General features: G+C 39.8%; 1 protein-coding gene across 4 annotated transcripts in view; it reads left to right on the top strand.

The window, feature by feature from the left end:
• The window catches only part of GRB10 (growth factor receptor bound protein 10), a 145,439-nt gene that overhangs the window by 23,602 nt on the left and 99,703 nt on the right, over positions 1 to 22,134 (top strand). For 3 of the 4 annotated variants that reach the window (XM_039714760.1, XM_039714759.1, XM_039714761.1), the window contains one exon: positions 12,507 to 12,604. The exons of the other annotated variant lie outside the window; for it this stretch is intronic. In XM_039714760.1, the coding sequence (XP_039570694.1) occupies positions 12,554 to 12,604 (51 nt within the window). In that variant the 5' untranslated portion in view covers positions 12,507 to 12,553. The remainder of the gene's footprint in view (positions 1 to 12,506; positions 12,605 to 22,134) is intronic. 4 annotated transcript variants of the gene reach the window in all.

Raw genomic sequence — 22,134 nt, 5'->3', positions numbered from 1 at the left:
AGCCAGTTCCAGTGTTTGACTACCCTCTTGGTAAAGGAAGTGTTTGTGTGTATCTAGTCTGAACCTCTCCTGACTCAGCTGTGAACCATTCCCACACATCCTGTCACTGGATATCAGGGAGAAGGTTTCCGGTAATGAATGACACACTTGCCTAATTTTGTCTGACTATCCGGGGTGATTTCTTAACTTGTCTGCAGTGCAAACGGTCAGCAGTGTTGTATTTTCCATCCAGAGAATGAAAGCTTCACTGCTGCTCAAGTGCCAGGAGCTGGAGCCTAGTCCTTCTTGGCACATGTGGCTTCCACAGAAGGAGCTGTTTGTGTTCTGACTTGGCGCAAAAGCAGAGTCATTCTGCGCTTTCCAGTTGTCTTTTTTGGCATGTTTAAAAGTGGATCTCATTAGGCATTTAAACCTTAAAGGGTTTAACCTGCCTAAGACAGATCTGTGTTAAGACTTAGGGATCTACCATCAAAGTCTGGTAGAAAATCGAGCATGTCTTTCTGTCTCTTAGGCCATGGGACAAACAGGTGCTTGTTTCCTGGTGTGCTCAATATTTTTCCCTCCCCGTGCATTGGTAGTGATCTTCTGTAATCCTGCATTTCTTAACTTGAGCTACAAAGTCTTTTCTGACCAAGTGCTGCTACTTACTGTCATGGGAAAAATTATATCTGTAATTCCTGCTTCTTTCTTGTCCCACTGAGACTGACCGGAGTGCTGCATTAAGCAATGTGTTGTTGCATTTCTGTAGGAGCAGAATGTGAGGGTATGCCTGCAGCTTAAGAGACAAGACTAGGAAATTCTGCAAGCTGGGAACTTCTCTGGGAACAGTGGCTATCATCACCCGCCACAGAGAGAAGAGCACTTCTGTATGGAGCAGCCTTCTCAAACCTGACTTCTGAGAGGCATCCAGCTTCAATGAACTTCTTCTGTCTTGTGTTTTGGAGAGAAACATTTTGGGTTTGTATAATGAGGACGTTGTAATTTAGTTAAATGGGAGAGTCCTCATGAAAATTGTGCTGCTCGTTTTAGGCTGTTGACTTATACAAGTTCCTGGACTGGAAAAGATGCATAGGCAAAGATGTTGCAGGAAACAAATGTGATCATTTCCAAGACAGTGCAATTTATCTAAGACCAGTAATGCAATAAAGAGGAGACAATATTGGGCATTGGTGGCAAATCCTGTGCTACTGCTGTCAGTTTGAAGGAGATAGGGAGTATTACAAGCTAGCGATTGCTGAGATCTGTAAGCATCAGAGCGTTAGGTAAGGGGAATATTCTCCCTCTTCCAGTGACAGAAAGTAGCATGAAATCCTGTGGGAGGTATTTGTGTAAAACAGGCAGTTGTGTGAAGCCATCTCTTCATGCAGAGCTGGTTTTTAATAAAATAGAACCGCTAATTAGCAGGGCTGAAATGAAAATCGAGACTTTTCTGATGAATCTGTCAAATTGATTGTATTAATGACAAGTGAATGCTTTTATAGATCAAAATACAAAGTAGCAAAAAAAGAAAGGAATTGTTATTTTATCAATTAACAGTGGCAATTAGAAATTCAAATTTATGAGGCTTTTGCAAGAGAGCTCATCTGCTCCTTTGATAAACATTTTGTTTTATTATACTGCAGTGTATTTTGGGAGAGGGAGAACTTTTTGGAAGAGCAAAGTGTGAACAAAATCTGCATCAAACGGTGAAAGAAACTCAGGAAAGGGAGCTGAGATTTTCTTATTTTTCATGAGGTTGACTTGTGTTCTGCCATGGCATCTTGCATCCTGTGCTGCTGCTAAAGCATCTCTTAATTTAGAGTTCATAGAGTTCACAGGCACATGTAAGTGCATATGTGTAATATGTGTGTATAATGTATGTATTATATACACAGACACACTGAGTGAAATTAAACCCTTAATGGTGATGGGAGAAACTGAAGCTTTGTCAGGATTTACTTCTGCAGTACAAAGACCAAAAGTCTGGGCATAGTGCATGACTGGTCTGGCATAATTGTCAGTCTTGTCCTAAATTCATGTTGTTGTCAATGGAAAGAACCAGGTGCTCCAGTGGTATGCTTCATTGAATTGTGTAGGTAAAGTGGCTTCTTGAACTCATCTCATGTGAGCCCTAGCTTTTTTTGACATCCAGATTGCTGCTGTGGAATGAGATGGACTGCACAAAAGGAGAGCCTGTTTCTCCTCTCTGACTGATGTGGCGGTGCAGGCGTGTACATTTCTCCTGTATGCACACCGCCACCACCTAGGACATATGATTGCCTTCATATCCTGTAATAAGTGCTCAGCTCCATGTGCAGCCTGGATGTTGATTTGCTTCTGTGGGCAATGTACTACAGGCCTATGAAACAATGTTGTGTGGAGGGGGACGCTTACATGCTGTCTTCTCCCTCCTTTCCACTGCTGCCAGTACCAGTTGGACAACCTTGGAGGTGGGAGAATGCAGTTGGGACCTATGTGTGGGTTCCAGGCATGGAAGGTGATTTGTGGGTTGAAGTACATTGGTATACAGGGAAGGCACTTTGGCTACATCTGGAGCCTACACCCTTGGAGAACAAATGTTCCTCTCTGGCAGCTCTGGAATCTGAAGGTTAACTAGGGATGTTCCTTGTTTGATGCATATCTAGTAAACCTTCAGTTCTGGGGATATTCAACATTTAAACAGCCACATAAGGCCTGACGCGAGGCCTGATTTCCTTTATGGCACTCTGAAAGTACAGTAGGGAAGAAGCTGTTAATGTAGGTGGCTTGGTGAAATATTCTAGTCAAGTTATTTGGCCTGCTATTCAGCCTTCAATATGTAATCTTTTGGTACTGCCAAAATACCATTCTAATGAAGTTGACATAGTCTATGAAGCCTGGGTGGTATTACTTCAGTTTTCTTCCCTATGTTTTCCAACACTGCATTTTGAAAGAGTTGGTGGAAGCTGTGACACTTGCAACCTCACCACAGTCTTCATTAAGCTGGGATTTTTGTCACCTTATGACCTTCAGAATCAAAGGAAGAATATCTTCTTTCTTCCTCTCTGCAGGTACAAGTTAACAGCAGTAAATAAGTGTTCACTAATGCACATGAAACATGTGATCAGCTGGCCAGATTTCAGCTTTTTGTTGAACATTAGCTCTTGCACAAAATATTAACCTATTCTGTAGGTTTATTTTCTCTTTTGTTTGTACTTACTTGAAAAAGCTATGCCCTGTTTGTCCCAGGGTGGTATTATATTTGCAAGTAGGTCAGCATACTCGCTTTTGAGATGTCAGCTTGAAATTGTTTTTCAAGGGCTAAAAAACGTAAGAGGGTAAGAAAGACTTTTGCATTGCTGATATCCTTTATTTATTTATTTGTAGAAATTCTTAGCCTGTATTCAAGAATAGAGCACCAGTAACATTTTAGTTGTGTTCTGAAAGTCGGCACTGATTGCCTGCTGCTAACAGTAAGCCACCCGTGGATTTGAAGCTTGTGTGTTGCATAATGCCAGCAAATGCATTTGAGATTACAAAATGGTCTCTTTGCTCTAAGAAGAGATTGCTGTGATTTGTTAGTGAGGCAGTGTTAAAGTACACATGGGGTACCTGTGACATCATTATCTTAAAACTACAAGCAGTTTTTTTGCAGTTGAGCGAGCTCTGGCACTGCCTGGTGCTTCATTGCATAGGAGTGAATGAGTGCAGTCTCCAAATTGGGTTCAGTTTTTTATGTTCCAGTCAATCAAGGGCGTACGTGTTCCTTTAATTTCTGTGTGTTATCCCTTGCACTTCTTGCACTTCTTTATTATAGCCCTCTTGAATAGGCAGGATTTTCTGTTCATCTCAAGAGCAGCACAGTATTTGTTGGAGTTGCCTCCTTGCACTCTTTGCAACTGGAAGCAGAGTTGGTTGTTGCCTGGTTGCTTGGGGTTGATGTAGTCCAGAGCTCTCCTGGCTCTGTTGCATTATCACTTACAAGCCCTTCTGTGGTAACCCTTACCCTGCTGTACATGAGAGGTAAAAGGGGTTTGCTTGTTTATTTTTGCTACTTGCTGCTGTTACTTACTGTGGTGTCCTCATCCAAATTGTTTCAACAGTTGAATTATTTGGAATAAATAATGTTTGGGAGTAGTTACCACAAAACTACTTGGAGGGTGAATTAATGTACAGGTGATGCTGGGTGACGCATCTCTGCTCACAAAATGTGATTTTTCCTTTCGGAGGCTAAGCAGAAAGTCATTCTTTTGAGTGCTCTAACCATATAAATGAGGTATACTGAGAGTAACAGTCTCACTTAAGTGTACCTTTTATGGTATCTCAAAAAGATACCATCTTAATGAGTAGCTGGCAGTTTGGAGTTGAAACGTCTAAACTTGCCTTCTAGCCTCAACCATTTGTATGGGATGGGACTATGTAAATAAACCTGTGCTTATTCATGAACATAAATCACAGATAACTGCAAAAGCCTCTTTCAATTGATTTTCTTCAAAAATGCAAAGCTTGATGTCTATATAAAAGCTTCTGATAATCCTAGTTAATAACTCTTCCCAAAAAAATCTTGTACCAAGAGAACAGCAAGTGATACATGTACAATTACTGTGTTAACTATCAGCATTAAAACCTGTAAATTGTCAAAGTAAAAGCCCTAGTGTCTGGTGTCATTGGTCCACAATAATGAAGTTTTAAATCCAGGAAAAGTGTTTTAACCCACCTGAAAAAGTTGGGGAGCAGAAGAGACCCTAAGGAGGGATGTGAATGGTATTGATAGATATCTGCCTGTTGCTTTCTGTGCACAAATGTGAGTGTTGGTTTTGAAGTCAGCCTTATGGACAGCCGTCTGTAGCTAGTATAGTGTAACAAAAACCTGGCAAGTTCTTTGAGGAGCTACGATGCCCCCTGAATAAAGATCCAAGGAAAGAAAAATAGGCTGTGAATAATTATGGTGATTGATGAATGCATCATTTGGATGCAACAGGCTTAAAGAGCTTGAAAAACTGATCAGTAGGTCATGTGATAGAAGATTGCCTTTTGTTGTTTCTCTTTTTTTTTTTTAATCTTTGTCCTTTGCATCAGCCAGGAGGGGAAAAAAGGTTTCTGCATGCTTTGGAAGATTCTCCTCCAAAATGAAGGAGTGTTGTAGAGAAATAAGGGAGCAGAAGCTGGGAGCAGGGCACCTTTGCTGCACATTACTACTTTATGAATTGATAAGTATCTCTATCAAACCTTTGTATATATATTTCAACTGTTATTATGAACTCCTCAGCTGTTACTTTTACAGCCTCCTAACTTCTGTCTGGAGGAGTGCATGCTGAGGAGTGCAGCTGAGGAGTGCATGCTACCATCTTGTCACCTTAGTAAAGGCAAGTTGAGTCTGGTAGATCTGTCCAATGGATGTTTATGGATAGGCATGTAGATTAAGATACGGTTTCAAACAGAATCTGTACTGATCTGACTTTAAAAAAAAAAACAAAAACAAAGAGCGACACTGTGCAGAGGCTGATGAACTCTAATTGTTTAGAAAAATATCTTGTGTCTAGTTTAGTCTCTTGGTTGGGGGGGTCTAGAGCCCTTGGCTTTCAAATCCCACCACAGAGCAGAGGGAAGGACCATTCACACCAGTTGCCTGTTGGAAACATAAAGGCTCAGTAATGTGTTAAATGCAAAAAAGCAATGTTTTGGTAAGTTCGCAACAAAAGCAGACTTTAATTGAGTTGGTACCAGAAGGTGAAAGTGCTTTTGAGAAAAACTTCTTATTTTATTTGGAGATCTGTCCGAATGTTTACTTCTGTGAGATGCCTGGAAAGCATTAATTCTCACGGATGTGCAGTAGGAATGATTTGCCAGCTCCTAATAGCAGTAAACAAAGAAAATGAAAGTTCACAGGTTGCCTTGGCCAATGTAATAGTTAGCTGCCACTGGAGAGGGGGTGATCCTGTTCCCTTCCCCTCTTGCCCATAGTCTCCTGCCGTTCACATTGTGCCAACTGAACTGCTTGTCACATCTAAGTTTATTGCATTTGCTTCCTTAGCAGAACACTAACCCAGCAAAACAAATGTGTTAATTAACACAAGCTGAACTCATTAAGGACCATACATGGTACAAAAGGGGGAGAAGGAGGGAGTGCCATGAAGCTGCTGGGAGGAAGTGGAGGAAGAAAGCAGAGCAAGGGCTGATGAAGAGAGTGGGATGTCTGTCCTGTTTTTGGCAGTAACAAGCTATTAAATCATCTTGACTGTTGTATAACTTCACTCTAAGTCTTCAGGTTGGATAATAAAAGCTTAAAATAACATAAGGAAATAATTATTTAGACTGCTTCCCAAAATTACAAAATTTTGGATTCTGTTTTACGAGAAATGTGACTAGATTGGGGTGGGCAGGGGACGCAAGACAGTGACAACACAGAGAGAATGGAGGCAGTGTTTTTTTGGTTCTCTGGAGGCAAACTATATATGTAAAATTGGAGACCGCTAGTCATGGCATTGTCAGATGACGTTCACCTTGGGCTACCTCACTCGTGTACCTCTCATGTCCCAATCATGCATCCTTGCACCTTCCCTACCTCTGCATATGGCTTGCTGGTGGGGTTGTCTGCTGTATACTACATGGGTTTTTATTTCAGTTTCTGTCTAATTAACATTTCATTTAGACTTTAGTAAAGTCTCTGTGTAGTTGCCAAAGTTCCTGCTTCAAAACTATTGATTTGAAGCTATTAGGAGATAGAAGAGGATTTTCAGTGATGAAGGAAGACAGTGAAACTGCAGAGTTTTATCAATATTTCCAAAGGTCATTATAGATGTGGGATTTGTTGTTTGGTTTTTTGATTTTGTTTTGTTGTTTTTTTGGTTTTCTTTGTGGGGTTTTTCTTTTCTTTTTTTTTTGTTGTTGGTTATTTTTCTTGGTTGTTTTTTTGATGGTGTTGTCCAATGTTGTTGGACTAAATGCTGTTTTGTTTTTCTTCTCAGGACCTTATCTTTGCTGTCAGTGAAGATGTTCTATCAGGAGGTGAATATGATTTCACAGGCTATGAGTCTTGAGCCCTTTCAAAATTTTAGGCAGATTCAGGAAACCAAAAAATGCTGAACTGCATATATGTTATTTAATTTTATTTGGCAAGGCTCAAAGTGGGATGGCATCAGCTCTTCTGTGCTTCTTCTGAAGTATGTATCTGTTTTGGCTTTCAAAAGCCTGAATTGCCGTTGCCAAGATTCTTCACTTTCTGGCAAAAGTACAATGGCAAATGGCTTCCTTTACAAGGTGTAATATTTAGACTAACAGCTTTGCAATTAAGAATGGCAAAAGAGAATTATATTCCCTTTTTTTATAAGACCAGATTTTTTAGTATGGTTTCGTGGGAGTGTTTGGACGTAACTGAAGTGCTTTTGATTGATGATTTATATTTTGAACAGTGCTTTTCATTTTAGTGCGCAACACTCGCTTGAAATTTTAGCTAGAACAATGCTTTGTTTTCAAAGATGTTCAAAGTATTCCTCTAGTTAGGCAGTTGCTCCATATAATAGACTTGCAAATGCCTTTTGGGTACATATGTGTAACAAAATGAGTGTGAAGATACCAATTCCTGCAGTGAAAATGGGGAGAAATTGGGAAAGCTGCAGGTATTCTTAAATATTACCTGCTGTTAATCTCAGTAGGCCATCAGGGTGTTGACGATTGTGTCATTAAGTATTTTGTGGTTGGAGAGTGATTCCATTTGGAGTGTTTGGGGACATGTTTTGGAGGAAAAAAACCAAACTTGTTTGAAGGGAAACTAGGCAGGTATTATTTTTTAGAATGGGCATGCTGGAGACTTTGGGTGTGAGGAGGAACATTCAGAGCTGGGGAGAGAAGCAAGTGTGTGTTTGAACTGAGTAGGTGAGAAACTTGACCACTTGAGAAAGTGGTCAGTAAAATGTTTGAGGGGATGAATTCAGTCTTGCTGACCAAGTGATTCCTTAAGGAGGGAGAGGGGCATTCTCAGTGTTGTAAATTGACACAGTCTCCACCTGAAGCTATCAGTAAAAGAGGGGAAGATGCTTTAGAATTCCTTGTGTGTACTGATTGCTGAAGCCATGATGAAATCTGATGGCAAACTTGTTTGCTGCTGAGGGTGTTTTTGTCTCCTTGGTCCAGCCATTTCAGGAATCTGATGGCACTTTCTTTTCAGCCCACATAGTCATTCAGGCTTCATTTTTGTGAGAATTTGTCTGGATCTTGCATGAAAAAGCACATCTGGGTCTTGCAGTATCAATGCAGCTGGGGACATTGCTAGCTGTCAGGTCTTTCAACTAGGGAAAATTCACTGGCATGCCTCATGCTGCTTGTATCCAACTTTATTTCCATTGTAACTATGGCAATAGGAGTAGACTGGTAAGAAAGTGTCAGAGTATGGGTGCTCATGCCTGTCTTGCAGAGGGGTTGCTTGGTGGATCCATAGAACTACCTCACCTCATCTTGTAAACCTGTTTTGGTGATAAACACCCGTGCATGTGTGTGTATAAATATATATATGTACACACATGTCTGCAGTAAAAAACAGAACACTTTCCTAGATGGTTTGAAGTAGTGAGGAGCCTACAGCCAGGAGAACAGCCAGATAAAGTCTTGGAGATTGCTCCTTGTGTAGACTGAGAAGAGAGGATCTTTTTCTCCCTGGGTCTTCAAGATGTTAAATCCAGTCCAGTAAACTTAACTCAGACAGTTCTGAAGGTAAGTTAGGGGAGAATATTTTTAAGACCTTGTTCTAGTTTCTTAGGAACATCCAGGGGTCTGCAAAACTTCATTCAGTCTTGTGAGGAGAAATGAATAGTGATACTTAGTGTCTGAGAGAATAAAATATATACATTAAAGAGGGAAAGATTTTTAACTTGTATGTAAAACTTGAGATCTTAGATAAAGGACTTCAGGTCAAAATTAAGGCTATGCTGAAGCTTTTCCCCCTTCCCTCTTTCACAATAGTTCAGCTACAGAAAGCAGAACATTATAGAAGAAAAATGATGAAATACTTAAAAGGTTATAACATTCAACAAATTTGTTAAGTTACCTTTTATAACAGAGCATAAATCCAGTTTTCAAGAGCTCTGGAGCTTGTCTTGCAACTCTGCCAGGTTAAAATCCTTTTCTTTTTTTTTTCCTCCTCCTGTTCCTAACTAATCTGCAAGCAATTGCGTTTTAAAAATTATTTTTCTCTTGAATTTAAAGACTTTGACAGATGGCACATGTAGAACCTGGAAAACTTCCTGAATTGGCAGAGTGACCATACCCCTGCCATTTTCCTACCACAGTATCCGTAGGTGCGTAGGCTGTGTCTGCTTCCAGAGTGCTGGGCGAGATACCGTTTCCTCTGCTGGGAATGTGCAGATAACAAGTGATAAATCAGAAAAACATACCTGGTGATGGGCTTAATTTGCAGTTAATAGACAACTTAATCTGCTGGTTAGCTGAGTAATTTGATTGTGACTTAACCCATTCAGAGCAGTGACAGTCTCCAGGGTGCATACCTGCAGTGTTTTCCATGCAAGATTAATATCAATCTTTTAAATTGTGTGAGTTTGTTTTGCACTTTTGGGCGGCTGAGACATCCAAGCTGTGCCTCACAATAGTCCATTCTTTATTCTGGAGAATGTTATACCAAAAATTAGTCTCTTGACCTTTGAAACATGGTTTATCATGACTCTCCTTCTTTCAGGGCCTCTGTCCAAGGCAGAGGTCTGAAGCCAATAAAAGCACATGAAATCTCCTGGTTCTGAATGTGCACAGGCTGTCTCGCTTGATGCTGCATGACACTTCTTTTCACCACTGAATGTCCTGACTTTTGTAGCAAGTGATCGACTGCATAGCTTGTTTCCTATTTACAATCCTTTGGAATTTCCCTCCCTCATCTAAGGCATTTTAGGAAGGGCAGTAGCTTGGCACTTGAATACGTCTTTGTGATTTGTGCTGTGTATATTGTGTGGAAAGAACATGTATGTCTGTGTGCAGCTACATCTGACGAGAAGTGACATGTTAAATACCATGTTCAAAGACAACAGCACTGGAAAAATTGATCTATTTTTCTTTTTAAGGTCATGAGCACATGAATTGGTGTAGAGTTATGTCCCTATGAAATTTATTACTTGTTGATGTGGTACAAAGGACCTTAGGTCTTAAAGGTGAGCAAAGGCTTTTTGTATTCCTGGGGTAGGACTAGGTTGATAAACTGTTTTTAGACAGATCAAAAGAGATGAGATCTTAAATCAGTGTTAATATGTGACTGACCAGGAATGATACCATCTAGAGATTATTGCTTTCCTCTGTTTCTGCAGTGTTAACAAATGAATACTCAAGAATGTATCAGCGAAGCAAATGGTTCTTGATAAATTATGCAGTCTTGACTCCAACTATTGTTTGAGGTAATTTATGATCTTCCACTGGTGTAATGGTGGCATAAACTGCAGCACGCCCTAGAGTAGACAAATTGGTCTGGTATTGTTTCGGAACATATTTACTCTATCTTGCTGTAAGTGAATTGGAGCCTTTTGCTGAAATGTCAGAGGACCAGTATTTGGATGTTCGGTCCTAAATAACCTACCATTAAATTTGCAGCAGTTGTGCCTTTTCCTGATGTCTAAATACTGAAGTGATAATAAACATAAAACTGTTGCAGTGTAGAGCTCAATTCTTTTCCCTTACCCCTTTATGTTAACTTTCTTTAGTCTTGTTGGGTTTAGAGGCTAATAATGCAGATCTCTTTATTGATGCATTTTACTAACTTCATAACAGCTATTACAGTGGCTTGCTTAATTTCTTTGTAGATGTATTTATGAGAAAGAAAAAAAATTGTACTCACCCAAGTGAAAAGACTTTTAAGAGCTTCTGTTAAATCCGTGCTTAATTCTCCCGGAACAAACTGAATGATTAAAGTGAAATCTACAGATCAATCTTTAAAAGTGACTGCAGACTTTTAGGTGTGGAGAAGTAGTTAGAAGGCTGTAGATCACTCTTTATATGTTTAAAGACTAGCAATAGTACAAGTTGAGTAATGTGCCTACAGAGTTAGATGCTTTATGTGGCCTCCCCCCACTTTGAATCCTGTAAGATTTTGAGTTTATTTTTTTTCCATAGTATTTGCTTACCTAGAATAAATAACCAGATTTGTGCATATTTGGTTAAATGGATTTTCAGACTTGCTATTGCCAAAACCAGTTTCCTCCCAGGGTACTTGGCTGTATGAATTGAACACTGCAGAAGCCCAGTAACTACTTCCTGGAAAGAAGTTCCCAGCAGTTTGCCTGCCTTACTGATAAAGGAGGAGGCTACCATACCTCCGCCAAACTCATCCTGGACCTAGATAAAATAAAGCTTCCTTGATGAGTGCATGGTTTGTGGACCAGAGGCAGGAAGTTGTTCAGGAGCAGTTTGTCCAAGATGTTTCTTTACCCTTGTCCCTCACTTAACTGTCCCATAAATTTTGCTGACAGCTTTGGTTTGCTGACAGGTCGTGCTTACCAGAGAGCAGTGGGTAGCCTGTTTAAAACTTGGGCTTTTGTTTTGAACACATAATTGATAATTAAGAGCAAGCCAGACAGGAGCTTGCTTGTGGTAGAAGTAAAAGTTCTGACTGTGCTTTGCAGCCTGCTTTCTCTTCCCCAGTCATACCTTTTTCATCTACTTGGAGGTGGCATCGCTTGTCTTACACTGCAGGGGTGTGTCCACCCCTGCAGGTAGGAAGAAATGCTGGAGCAGCAAACTGTGGTTTATTTATGTAATTTATTTTTGTTTCCTTTTTATGAGGCAGTTATAATAACTTTCTTGACGTTGTCTTGAGGCAGTTATAATAACTTCCTTGACATTGTCTTACCTTCTTATTTTTAGCTATTTAGCCATATGTAGCTCAAAATGTTTGCAGATTTCTTTTCAAGCTCTATTTGATCACAAAGTCGTGCTTTAAAGGATACACAACTCACCTTGCCAAGTTGCTGCTAATAATCACTCAGAAGAACAAGTGCAAGACCTGAATGAATTTGTATGTGACAGTCTGTTTGATATATTGTGCGAGAATAAAACCACGGGGGAAAAGGCAGGCAGGAAAGGGTAAAGGTTAGAAGTTCTGTAGACAGGCTTTGGAGGCTGATGCTGCATAATGGTCTTGGTGATCTTATGGGTTTTTTTCGACTTAAATGATTCTGTGATAAGTGACTGTCATCTTAATTAACTCAGATTTCAGTGTTTTCTTTCCACAATTGAAAACATAGCCTCAGGTGGTGAGAGCCAGTTTTCAAATGGCTAGGGTTTTGCTGTGAAGGGAGGCCTTCATTTTTGCCTAAACAGTGGAAATAAAGCAGGAGCCACACAGCCTGAGAAGTTATGTTGGGTTTTTAAATGAAATATCAAATTGAATGTGTTTGCTGGGCTGCAGGCAGCAAATGTGCACATTTTCTACTTCAAGTTGATGCAAATCCTCATCACCTCATCTTGATCTTCTCGGTCTCCCTCCTCCAACTGTTTTCAATAATAAGTTGATGAAATGTCTTCAGTATGGTTTCTGACAGTTTGTTTGTACTCTGCAGGTCCTGGGAAGCAGTAGATGTAATTTGAAGAAAATTTGAAGGAACAAATGGCTTTAGCTGGCTGCCCAGACTCCTTTTTACATCTTCCTTATCGGATAGTAAGTTGTGAAATTGCATGTTTGTGTCAGCTTGTAGCATCATATTGCTGTGTGCTGGTGATTGATTGTGCATTCAAACTTTTCATCAAACTGCTAATAGCTGTCTGGCAATTCTCTGGGTTTTGCTAACATTTTGGAAACAGAGCCTCTGTTACCATCCTGTATTCAAGTTCTGCTGCTGAAAAGACGGGGTCGTTAATATATGCGGATTTGATATTTGTCTTTAAAATAGCCGTTTCCTAACTGGGAGAAGGTACTTGTTTCCAAAGAAAAGGTGGCAAGCTACAGTCCCAGTGAAATGCCTTGCATCAAAATGTATCAGTTTGCAGAATGCTATATTTGTAGGAACAAAGGCAGAGATTTTTACACTTGGTTAGATCCTATGTTTTTGAGTCATTGTGCTGTATCTAAGCAGCCAATATGGCATATTACAAAGAGTATATTTTAAAAACCCTCAGCTAAATTCAAAGGTACTTGACAAAAATGCATGTAGAAGTTCTCTTTTTTCCCCTGGGCAGTTTTAGTTGGCATAATGCTTGCTTTGTATTTTTTATGAAACTATAAATTGCTGGTTTGGATATGATCTTTTCTTTTCACTTTTTATCTTCTGTTTTCATAATATGATTACCGCCCTGAGGATTCAGTTATGATTTTGGACCCTGCAGATACACAAATAATTAAACAGTGTCATGTGACATTAAAACCTTTTGCTTTTGTCCCAAGAGAAACATTGCTAGTAGTGATTACTACAGTCATGCTACTCATTTGGAAGAAAAGCAAAAAACTAGATAAAAACAACAACATTTCCAAAAAGTCTCTTTAAGATTAGGATTCATACATGTTGTGTAACATGTCAGCTTACAATTTTTTTCCCCCAACAGGAAACCTCTAATTAGTTAAAAGTCTAATGTTAGTATGTGCTGAGTTGTCAGCTGAATGTACCTGAATGCTTTTCCCGATAGCAGGAAAAACATAACAGTTCTTTTATAGCTTCTTTTGCAGCTATAAAAATAGACTGGACTTTGAGAAATTGGATGTCCTGAAAATCTGTTACTATACTTGGATCTATGAGTTTAAAAGAATATGTGAATAGATGTGCCTGGACTTCACAATTTTGATGCACTGTGAAATTATGCTTCCAATTCATTTAGAGCATCATCTGAGTCATGATGTGAAGCTGAGGGAAAGGAGAGCTATGGAAGAGAAACTTGACATTCTAGGCAGTCATTTTTGAGCTGCAAATTCTTTAACTGAGTGTCAATCTCTACAGTGAAAACAGTGTCTTTAGTGGTTCATAGGAAGTAAAAATGTGAATTTTCATTGGTATTCTCCTTTCTCTGACAAGCCTTGCAGATAATCTGCTTTAGTCTGGGGCAGGCAGCAGACTGGAAGTGTCAGAGCAACATGGGGTGACTTAAGATGGTGGGAAAGTGACTCAGTTATTTTTGGCCAAAGCTTACTGTGTATTAACTACCCTAAGTGCTTCTAACCAGTATGAAGACTAGCTCTGGAAGCCCATTCACAACTACTGTGCCTTCTGTCAGAACTGAAGTTTGCATTAAAAAAATCCTGAACATCTGTTTTTCCACCCCTACTAAATCTGACTTAGGAGCTTTCATCAACTTGTCTTTCAAATTTGGCTGCAGTGAAAGCATTTTGTTGGTAAAGGGCTGAAAGAAGGTTATACTAAATATGCTCTAGATTAGAGTGTAAAGAAATATTCTATTTTTTCAGCACATTTTCTTACTTAATGTGAATGAGAAGCTATGAAGGACAGCTCCAGAGATCCCGAGGTTGGGACCTTAATGCTGTAAATTCAGTATTAGAATAAATTGACACATTGGAGGTTGGGATTATATTCAAGGCAAGAAAAATGAGAACCTGGGTAAGTGAGTATGCCCTACAGAATATCCTTTAGAATGTCTTGCTGCCAATCCACCTTTTCTTATTTTTTTAATATTTTTAGAGAGATGGACAAAGTATAGATCTCTGACTTTCTTTCTGGGCTCTTTGTTTGCAAGGTTTGCTGCTTTCAGAACCTTTCAGGTCTTGTTTAAGAGCTTTTTTTTCTTCTTTTTCTTTTAACTTTCTCAGGAGTTAGCACATAAACCAGTCACACTGAGTGTGTTCTCCTAGAAACAATCTCTAGCTCTGTAAACAAAAAACAAAAAAACCCCACAAAAAACAAACAAACAAAAATCCTAAAAAAACCCAAACCAAAACAAAAAAAACCAAATCAATACTATCTTTCAGTGGCTTTCAGGAGTCCTTTCCAAATTCTTGAACTCTTCAATAAAAATCCAGCAGTGAGAATTGGCAGTATTTGTCTTCTGTTCCTGGAAATTCAGAACATAGTCCCAGAATTTCTCAGAAAAAATGGGATGATTTACTGTGTTTCCGTTCTTTTGCAATCTGTAGTCACAACAGTATTTATGTGCAGTGACTTGAACTCTTGGGGAATATTTAGTTCTTTAACCCTTTGCTTTAATTGTACAAGTCTCAGTGACATAAATAACAAAAAAAACCAAAACAAAACAACAAAAAAAACCCAAAAAAAAACCCACCAGGGTTTTTTTCCCAGTTTATGAAGATAAAATTTTGGGCATACAGGAATGTTCTGTTCATCTTCCACCTTCTGCCTTCTGTTTGTTTTCTCACGACCAAGATGCAGGTATGACTTCAGTAATAATTAATGTAGTTTGGTTTTAGTGAGTTGAATTCTTATTTGAGAAAGAACTTCTAACTTGGTATAAAATTGGACTACAAGCACTTGGCCACAAAGTAGGGAGAAAATGGAAATTGCTTTCTCTTATGTGTACAGAGCTGTGGATTTCAGGATTGCTAATAATCCTTTTGATCAGATAAGAGTGCAAAATAGTGCACATCATACTTGAGAAGCTTTGAGAATTCTTACTTCAAGAGTAAGAATTAAATACATAAGAGAATTAATCAGAGGCTAGCTACTGTAATGAAAGCCTCTTTCAGTGATGTCAGGTTTGTAGATGGGGAGGTGATTTGCTGCCAATTCTGGAACTATAATAACAGCATTGCACTGCCTTTGTCTGGAGGGGCAGTTAGGCAGAGGTTCTCCAGGTTTTAGTATGGCAGCTTTGATCCTTGTTTTCAGTAAAATGATACAGTAACTTAGACACCTTTGGAGGTCATCTGATCAAAGTCCATGGCATATTGTTTTTCTGGAGTGCTTCATCTTAGTGAGCATGGTTTTTTTTTGAAAAAAAACTTGCTTATTTTATTCTCAGGGGTGGCTTGCTTAGATTAGGCAGCTAGAGAAGAGAGGGTTTCTCTTTTAGTGAAAGGGGAGGAAAAAAACCCTTTTGATTTGAAAAAAATTTCTAATTTAATTAGATAATTACCTTGATGGATGCAATCATCCTTACCCTTGTGACATCCAGATGCCTTCTATATGACTCAGTCATCTCTGCCGCTTTGGTATTGAACAGTCTGTTATTTGGTGTTAATATAGGTAAACATGCTGCAGTCCATGTTTGTGTGCATAAAATGTCTTTTATCATAAAAACCTGCATGGGAAACATTTGTTTGCAGAATTTGTCTCCAAGTGATCTTGGAGGGGGCTGTTGAAACCTATGTTTCATTGTCTGCCTGACACTGTTTGAATATCTTCATTAGCTTGGTTGTTGACAATTGTTTAGCGATTCTTTGGCAATGTCACTTGCCAGTTGTGGTAAGAAAGGTGCCAGGCCAAAATGGTTCTGGTCATTCCTCTCCTCAGCTGGGCAGGGAGAAGAAAACATAGTAAAAGGCTTGTGGGATGAGGTAAAGGCAGGAGGAAATCACTTACTGGGTACCATCACAGGCAAAACAGACTTGACTGGGGAAGTTAGTTTAATTTATTACCAGTCAAATAAGAGTAAAGTAATGAGAAATAGAGCTGAATTTTAAAAGCACATTCCCCCCACCCTGTCCTTATTCCCAGATTCTACTTCGCTTCCAAGTTGCTTTCTCTTCTCCTCTCCAGTGATGCAGCGGGATGGGGAATGGGATTTCCAGTCAGTTCATTACACATTGTCTCTGACAATCCTTCTTCCCCAGGGGGAGAACTGCTCACACTCTTCCCTTGCTCCAGTTTGGGGCCCTTCCCAGGGAGACATCTCCATGAAGTTCTCCAGTATGGGTCCTTCCCACATGAACATAAGTCCCTTCCATGGGATGCAGTCCTTCTGGAACAGGCTGCTGTGCCATGTGGGGTTCACAGGGCATAACCTGCTCCAGTGTGAGCTCTTCTCTCCATGGTTGCACAGGTCCTGCCAGCAGCCTGCTCCAGTGTGGGCTTCCCACAGTGTCACAGCCTCATTTGTGCATCTGCATGCTCTGGCACAGAGGCCTGGGTGGGCTGTAAGTGGGTCTCTGGCTCCCCTGTGGGACTCTGCAGGCTGCAGGGACACAGCTGCTTCACCATGCTCTGCACCATGGGCTGCAGGGAAACCTCAGCTCCAGTTCCTGGAGCACCTCCTCCTCCTTCTTCACTGACCCCAGTTTCTGCAGAGTTGTTTCTCTTACGTATTCCCACTCCGCTCTTCATCTGCAATTTGTTGTGGTTTAGGAATGGTACTCCTTGCTTTAGTTCTCCCACTGAGACTCTCCAAATCACACTGTTGCTGGGTCACCCCCCAGCCCTTCCACTGGGGGTGGCCAGAGAGGAGAATTGGAGGCACAAAAGGCAAAGATAACAGGTTAAGATGAGAACAATTTACTGGAAACAGCCATGAGATAAGAAAAGGAACAGCGACAGCAACAATATTGACAACAAAAGTGTTCTTAGAGAGTGATTTCACATGCAGGATGCTCAAGGAACCTGACCAGTGTCAGGCTTGCTCGTCAGGAAGGAACCCCGTTCTCAGAATCAGATGAGGTGGTGTAGAATCACCTCCCTGTCCTAGTAATGCCCCTCCCAGCTGCTGTAAGCATTAACCCAGTCTTGGTCAGAACCAGGACACAGTTTAGCAGATGTGTTTGTTTTTTTCACACAGAAGCCAACCTGGTCCCTCCCCCCACTCCCAAAGCCTTCTCTTGCAAACCGAATACATGATTTTCAAGATTCAAAACAAACGGTGGCTTAATTTACTCTTATTAGGCTTAAATGTACAAGAATTCTGCTTGCATAAAATTAATCCTGGAGTTTGGGTTTTTCACCCTAAGAGGGCAATGTGGAAGGACCAGAGTGCACAAGCAGGCTTTCAAAGTCCTTGGGCATAGCTGAGTGAAAAAACACCAGATGCATTATTACATTGCATCATTCTTCTACATATTGCATAAAGAAAAGCTGAAATGTTGCTACTGCCAATGCAGAAAGTCATCAGATTTGTGAAATATGGTGTCAGTCAACAGATCTTTTATTGACGATACTCTTGTTTTAACAGTTTACATGTATGTGGTGTAGAGGGTTGACGGACTGGAGCAGACAAAGTACAAAGCAGCGTGAACATTAGTGAATGTTTTTACAAGACATGTTGCCTTCAATATGAAGTTATGAAATCTGTCTCCCTGGGTGCAGACTGCAAATGTTTTTTACAGATAGAGTTGATGCTGCTTGTTAGTTTTCATTGAAGACCAACTGAAGCTAGATTTCTAGCTTTTATTTTTCTTGGAAAGAAATCTGTTTAAAAAAATTGTCCCGAAAACAGTTGTTTTCATTAACATTGAAATAGAAGTGTGGTGCTAACCACACTCCACTTAAAGAGGAGTGGAAGTCTACTTGCCACCATTATGGTTTATCATCAGAATATGTTATATGAAACAAAATAACATCAAAGAAATTTGTATCTTGCACTAAGCTTATATACAATTCATTATAGTTTCCCTTCTGACAAGAAATAGAAGAAATAGTAATCAATCTTTTTGTTTTTGATGTACTAGTTTACCTTTCTATATTTCCAGTCGCAAGCATGTACCTTACTGTTTGCACTTTTGCTTTTGTATTCTAATTTACAGAAGTTGGTTGGCAAAACATGAAGTCTTTTTTTTTGAAGATGAATGCAAGCAAGAAATTTCAAGTGGCTCAGTTCACATTTTCCAATTACATGAATTTTTTCAACCCATTGAGAAAAAAGACTCAAAACACTCTAGTGGTCAATCATACCATTTGCTACTTGCATTACTACTACCATTGGTCAGGAAACAGCATAAATGTTGCAAATCAAGTGAGGAAATAAAGCAAAGAAGTTTAATTTTGCGTCTTCCTGTTAATGATTTCATGCTTAAACACTAGAGTGACCCTGTCATTAAATGCAAGCAGTTTCTTGATTTATCTCTGGTTTTCATTCATGCTTAAGCCTACAATTTGCTACTTTTATACTTGAGATAAAGTTGAGGGGAGTTCTTAGGAATGTATATAAATACCTGAAATGCTGTAAAGAGAACAGAGCCAGGTTTCTATCACTGGTGACCAGAGCCAGTGAACATGATCTGAAACACAGGAGGTTCCCCCTAGGTATTGGGCAATGCTCTTCCACTGTGAGAGTGACTGAGCACTGGCAGAGATTGCCTAGGAGAGGTGGTGAAATGTCCATCCTTGGAGATGGTCCAGCGCCACCCAGACATGATCCCAGGCAACTGGCTGAAGGTGGCCCTGCCTGAGCAGGGGATTGGACCAGGTGACATCCAGAGGTCTCTTCCAACCCCAGTCATTTAGTGATAGTGTGAAAATCAAAAGCAGTGGGTCTCTTTAGGTTCTGATTTCTACACAACTTTTAAGATGATACTTCCAGACTGAAAACTTACCCATGTTGATAAGAACAGAGTATTTTCTGCTGTTCTCTCACAAAACTTCATGAGAACATTCTGAAGCAATGGTAACAATCAGTTTAGCAGGCTATAGCACCAAACAAAATCCTGCATATTTTTTCATGAGTTGGATCTTTTCCAAATGAGTAAATATTTAACAAGCTGTTTACCAACTGGTTATTTTGGAGAAGTACCAGTATGAGTTTTTTCATGTTAATAACAGCTTCAATTTAACAGAAGAGAGTTGACGTACCAGTCCCGAGACAGCTTCACACTTCAAATGCCTGCATAAATATAAAAAGACAGAAACCTGAAATACAAAGGAATGGAAGCTTTTTTTTTTTTTGACTGCATTGGTTATAGCCAACTGGAATTACATTAGTGATAGTTTGGGGGGGATGTGTTTTTAATGAACCTTCCTCATACAGATGTTCTGTGTTCTACATTTGAGTAAATAGTAACCAGTGGAGAAGATTATTTTGTTTTCTAAGCAGAAGATAATATTGCTGTGTACTTGGAGCTGTCACTTTTCAAGAAAGCACTGTGGCTCAGATAGTTCTTAGTGTTGTTGTCCATGCCAGTTGGCTCAGAGGGATCTTTTCTATCCTTGGAAAAGACCAGTGATATAATGTTGCCTTATGTTTAAGTATTTCCAAGAAATATATCTAGATACAGACCTTGCATAAAGTTATGCCCAGTACATTTTCTTGCGTTACATAGTCTAAAGAGAATCTGTGTGATCGAAGGAGACAATATCTCATAAGCACTTATTTATATTTTTTTCAATGTTAAAAAAGATGGGAGAAAAAAACTCCCCCAAACTACCACCCCAAATCCTGTGATTCTGAATGAAGCTGTTTGTGTGATCACATCTGAGAAGAGAATATTCCTATTTCTAGAAAGAAACTGTGGGTACAGTTTCCAGACTTGTTCTTGTGATGCCTCGTGACAGAGACCTCCTTGTTTCTACACTTGCAGACTTTCTACTCCAAACTCAAGCTGCTGATTCAAAGAAGAGTGGAGAGCCTGAACTCACTGTGGCCTTGGTGTGGTGAAGGTGCCATTTACGCTTTAAAGCTAGGGATAAATATATCAGGTCAACCTAGTAGTAGCTATGACTGAAAAGTCTTTACTTGCTCTTTTTGCATCCCCTAAGAACTTTCTTTTCCATTCCTAATATAATGTAATATGAAGTGGTCTTTTAAAAAAGTTATTCCTACGTTCCCACAAAACACTGCCACTTCTTGAGGTGTGTCTTTTATTTCTAGTGTTGTAGGGGTATGTTCCCTTTGTAGAGAGGTGGGATAGAAAGTGCTGCACAGAGCAAGGACTTGTATGGCTGACTTTGCTTTTTCAGGATGGAATTTTACCAAATTGATCAGCTTTCAGGAATCCTTCATGAACAAGGGGCAAGATTATTGGTATTAATGGCCTTTTATACTAGATAGTATTGATATTTTAATCCAAGGCATTAAGATACAGTGTTTTTATATCTGGTTTTGAAAGAACAGTGAGCAATGAAAGGTAGAACACAAATGCCCAGCAAAGCTCTCAGGCTTTACTGCTATTTTAAGATAGCTTTGGCCTGTGTGCTGATACGACCAGTGTGCATATTTGAAATTCTAGCCTGTACAATGAAAAGACAAGCCCTCGGAAACAGCCAGTGGTTTTGGAGCATGCTGGTCCTTTGCAAGCTGAATGTTAAACAATGACTTAAGACTCTACTACACACTGGCTGTAGCTCTTGATGCCTTACACATTGGCTCCATTTTTTGACATAATTTTGGCAAGTGGGGGAGCCTGGCAATCCTTCATGCTAGAGGCCTTAGCTCTAATAAGGCGCTTTAGTTATTAGCACAAGTAAATAGTTGTCCATTTGTGCTTCATTAATGCATATTAGTCATACAGTAAATACTGTCATGCTGGCAAGTTCCCCAGAACAGTGAATACTTCTGTACAGTTCAGGAGGGGGTTTCTGACAAAGTGGTGTTGGCACCTTTCTTGAAGACGTTCTTGAAGCTAGTAGTGTAGGAGAGTGGCAGGCCATTATTTCAGCTCACATGAGATTTGTAGGATTGATACTTCAGTGGAGGCAAAGATTTTTGATGAACTTTATGTTGTTGCAGTAGGTTCTTCTCAAGTATTCAGCTGACTTTTCTACAGCCTTCAGCTGTATTGAGGCAGGTTGCTTTGGGCTGTAGGGAGTACAAATGAAGTGCCTGCTCTTCTAATGAAAATAGATGTTCCAGAAATCCCATATGATTGTCCAGTAAAATTTTAACTGTGTATTTGAAGAAACCTAGTTTGTGCAGCTAGATGAAATCAGAAGGTGACACAATGACCCATGATCTATGTGTGTGTTTGGGTATCTTGAGAGGTAAGACCCTTAGTACAAATGGTATAAAACTGCCAATGAGTATGACTTGTTCTTTGGTACAGCCAATGTAGATTTAGATTTAGAGTTGCTTTTTTTTAATCCTTTGAGCTCCTGGCAGTAACTTCCAGAAGGACTTGCTCCAGACTCTTGACAACTTGTCAAGGCTGACCAGCTTTTGGTTCTTCATATTGTCATCCTCACCTGTTTTGAAGAGGAATGTGTTCTCTGCCTCTGCACTTGCCAGGATCATCCTCTGATTAGTTACTTACTCTTTTGAAGATAACAGAGAGTAGCCTTGCTAGCGTAGTGTTGGTTAGCATCCTTGGCATCTGCTAATGCATCCTATCTGTTCCTAGTTAGCTTGTCTGATCCTTAACTTTCCTTTGCTGTC

This window comes from Passer montanus, unplaced genomic scaffold (genome assembly GCF_014805655.1).
Source record: "Passer montanus isolate IOZ18808 unplaced genomic scaffold, ASM1480565v1 scaffold31, whole genome shotgun sequence".
NCBI classification, from domain to species: Eukaryota; Metazoa; Chordata; class Aves; order Passeriformes; family Passeridae; genus Passer; species Passer montanus.
This window is presented reverse-complemented; position numbering and strand designations above follow the sequence as displayed.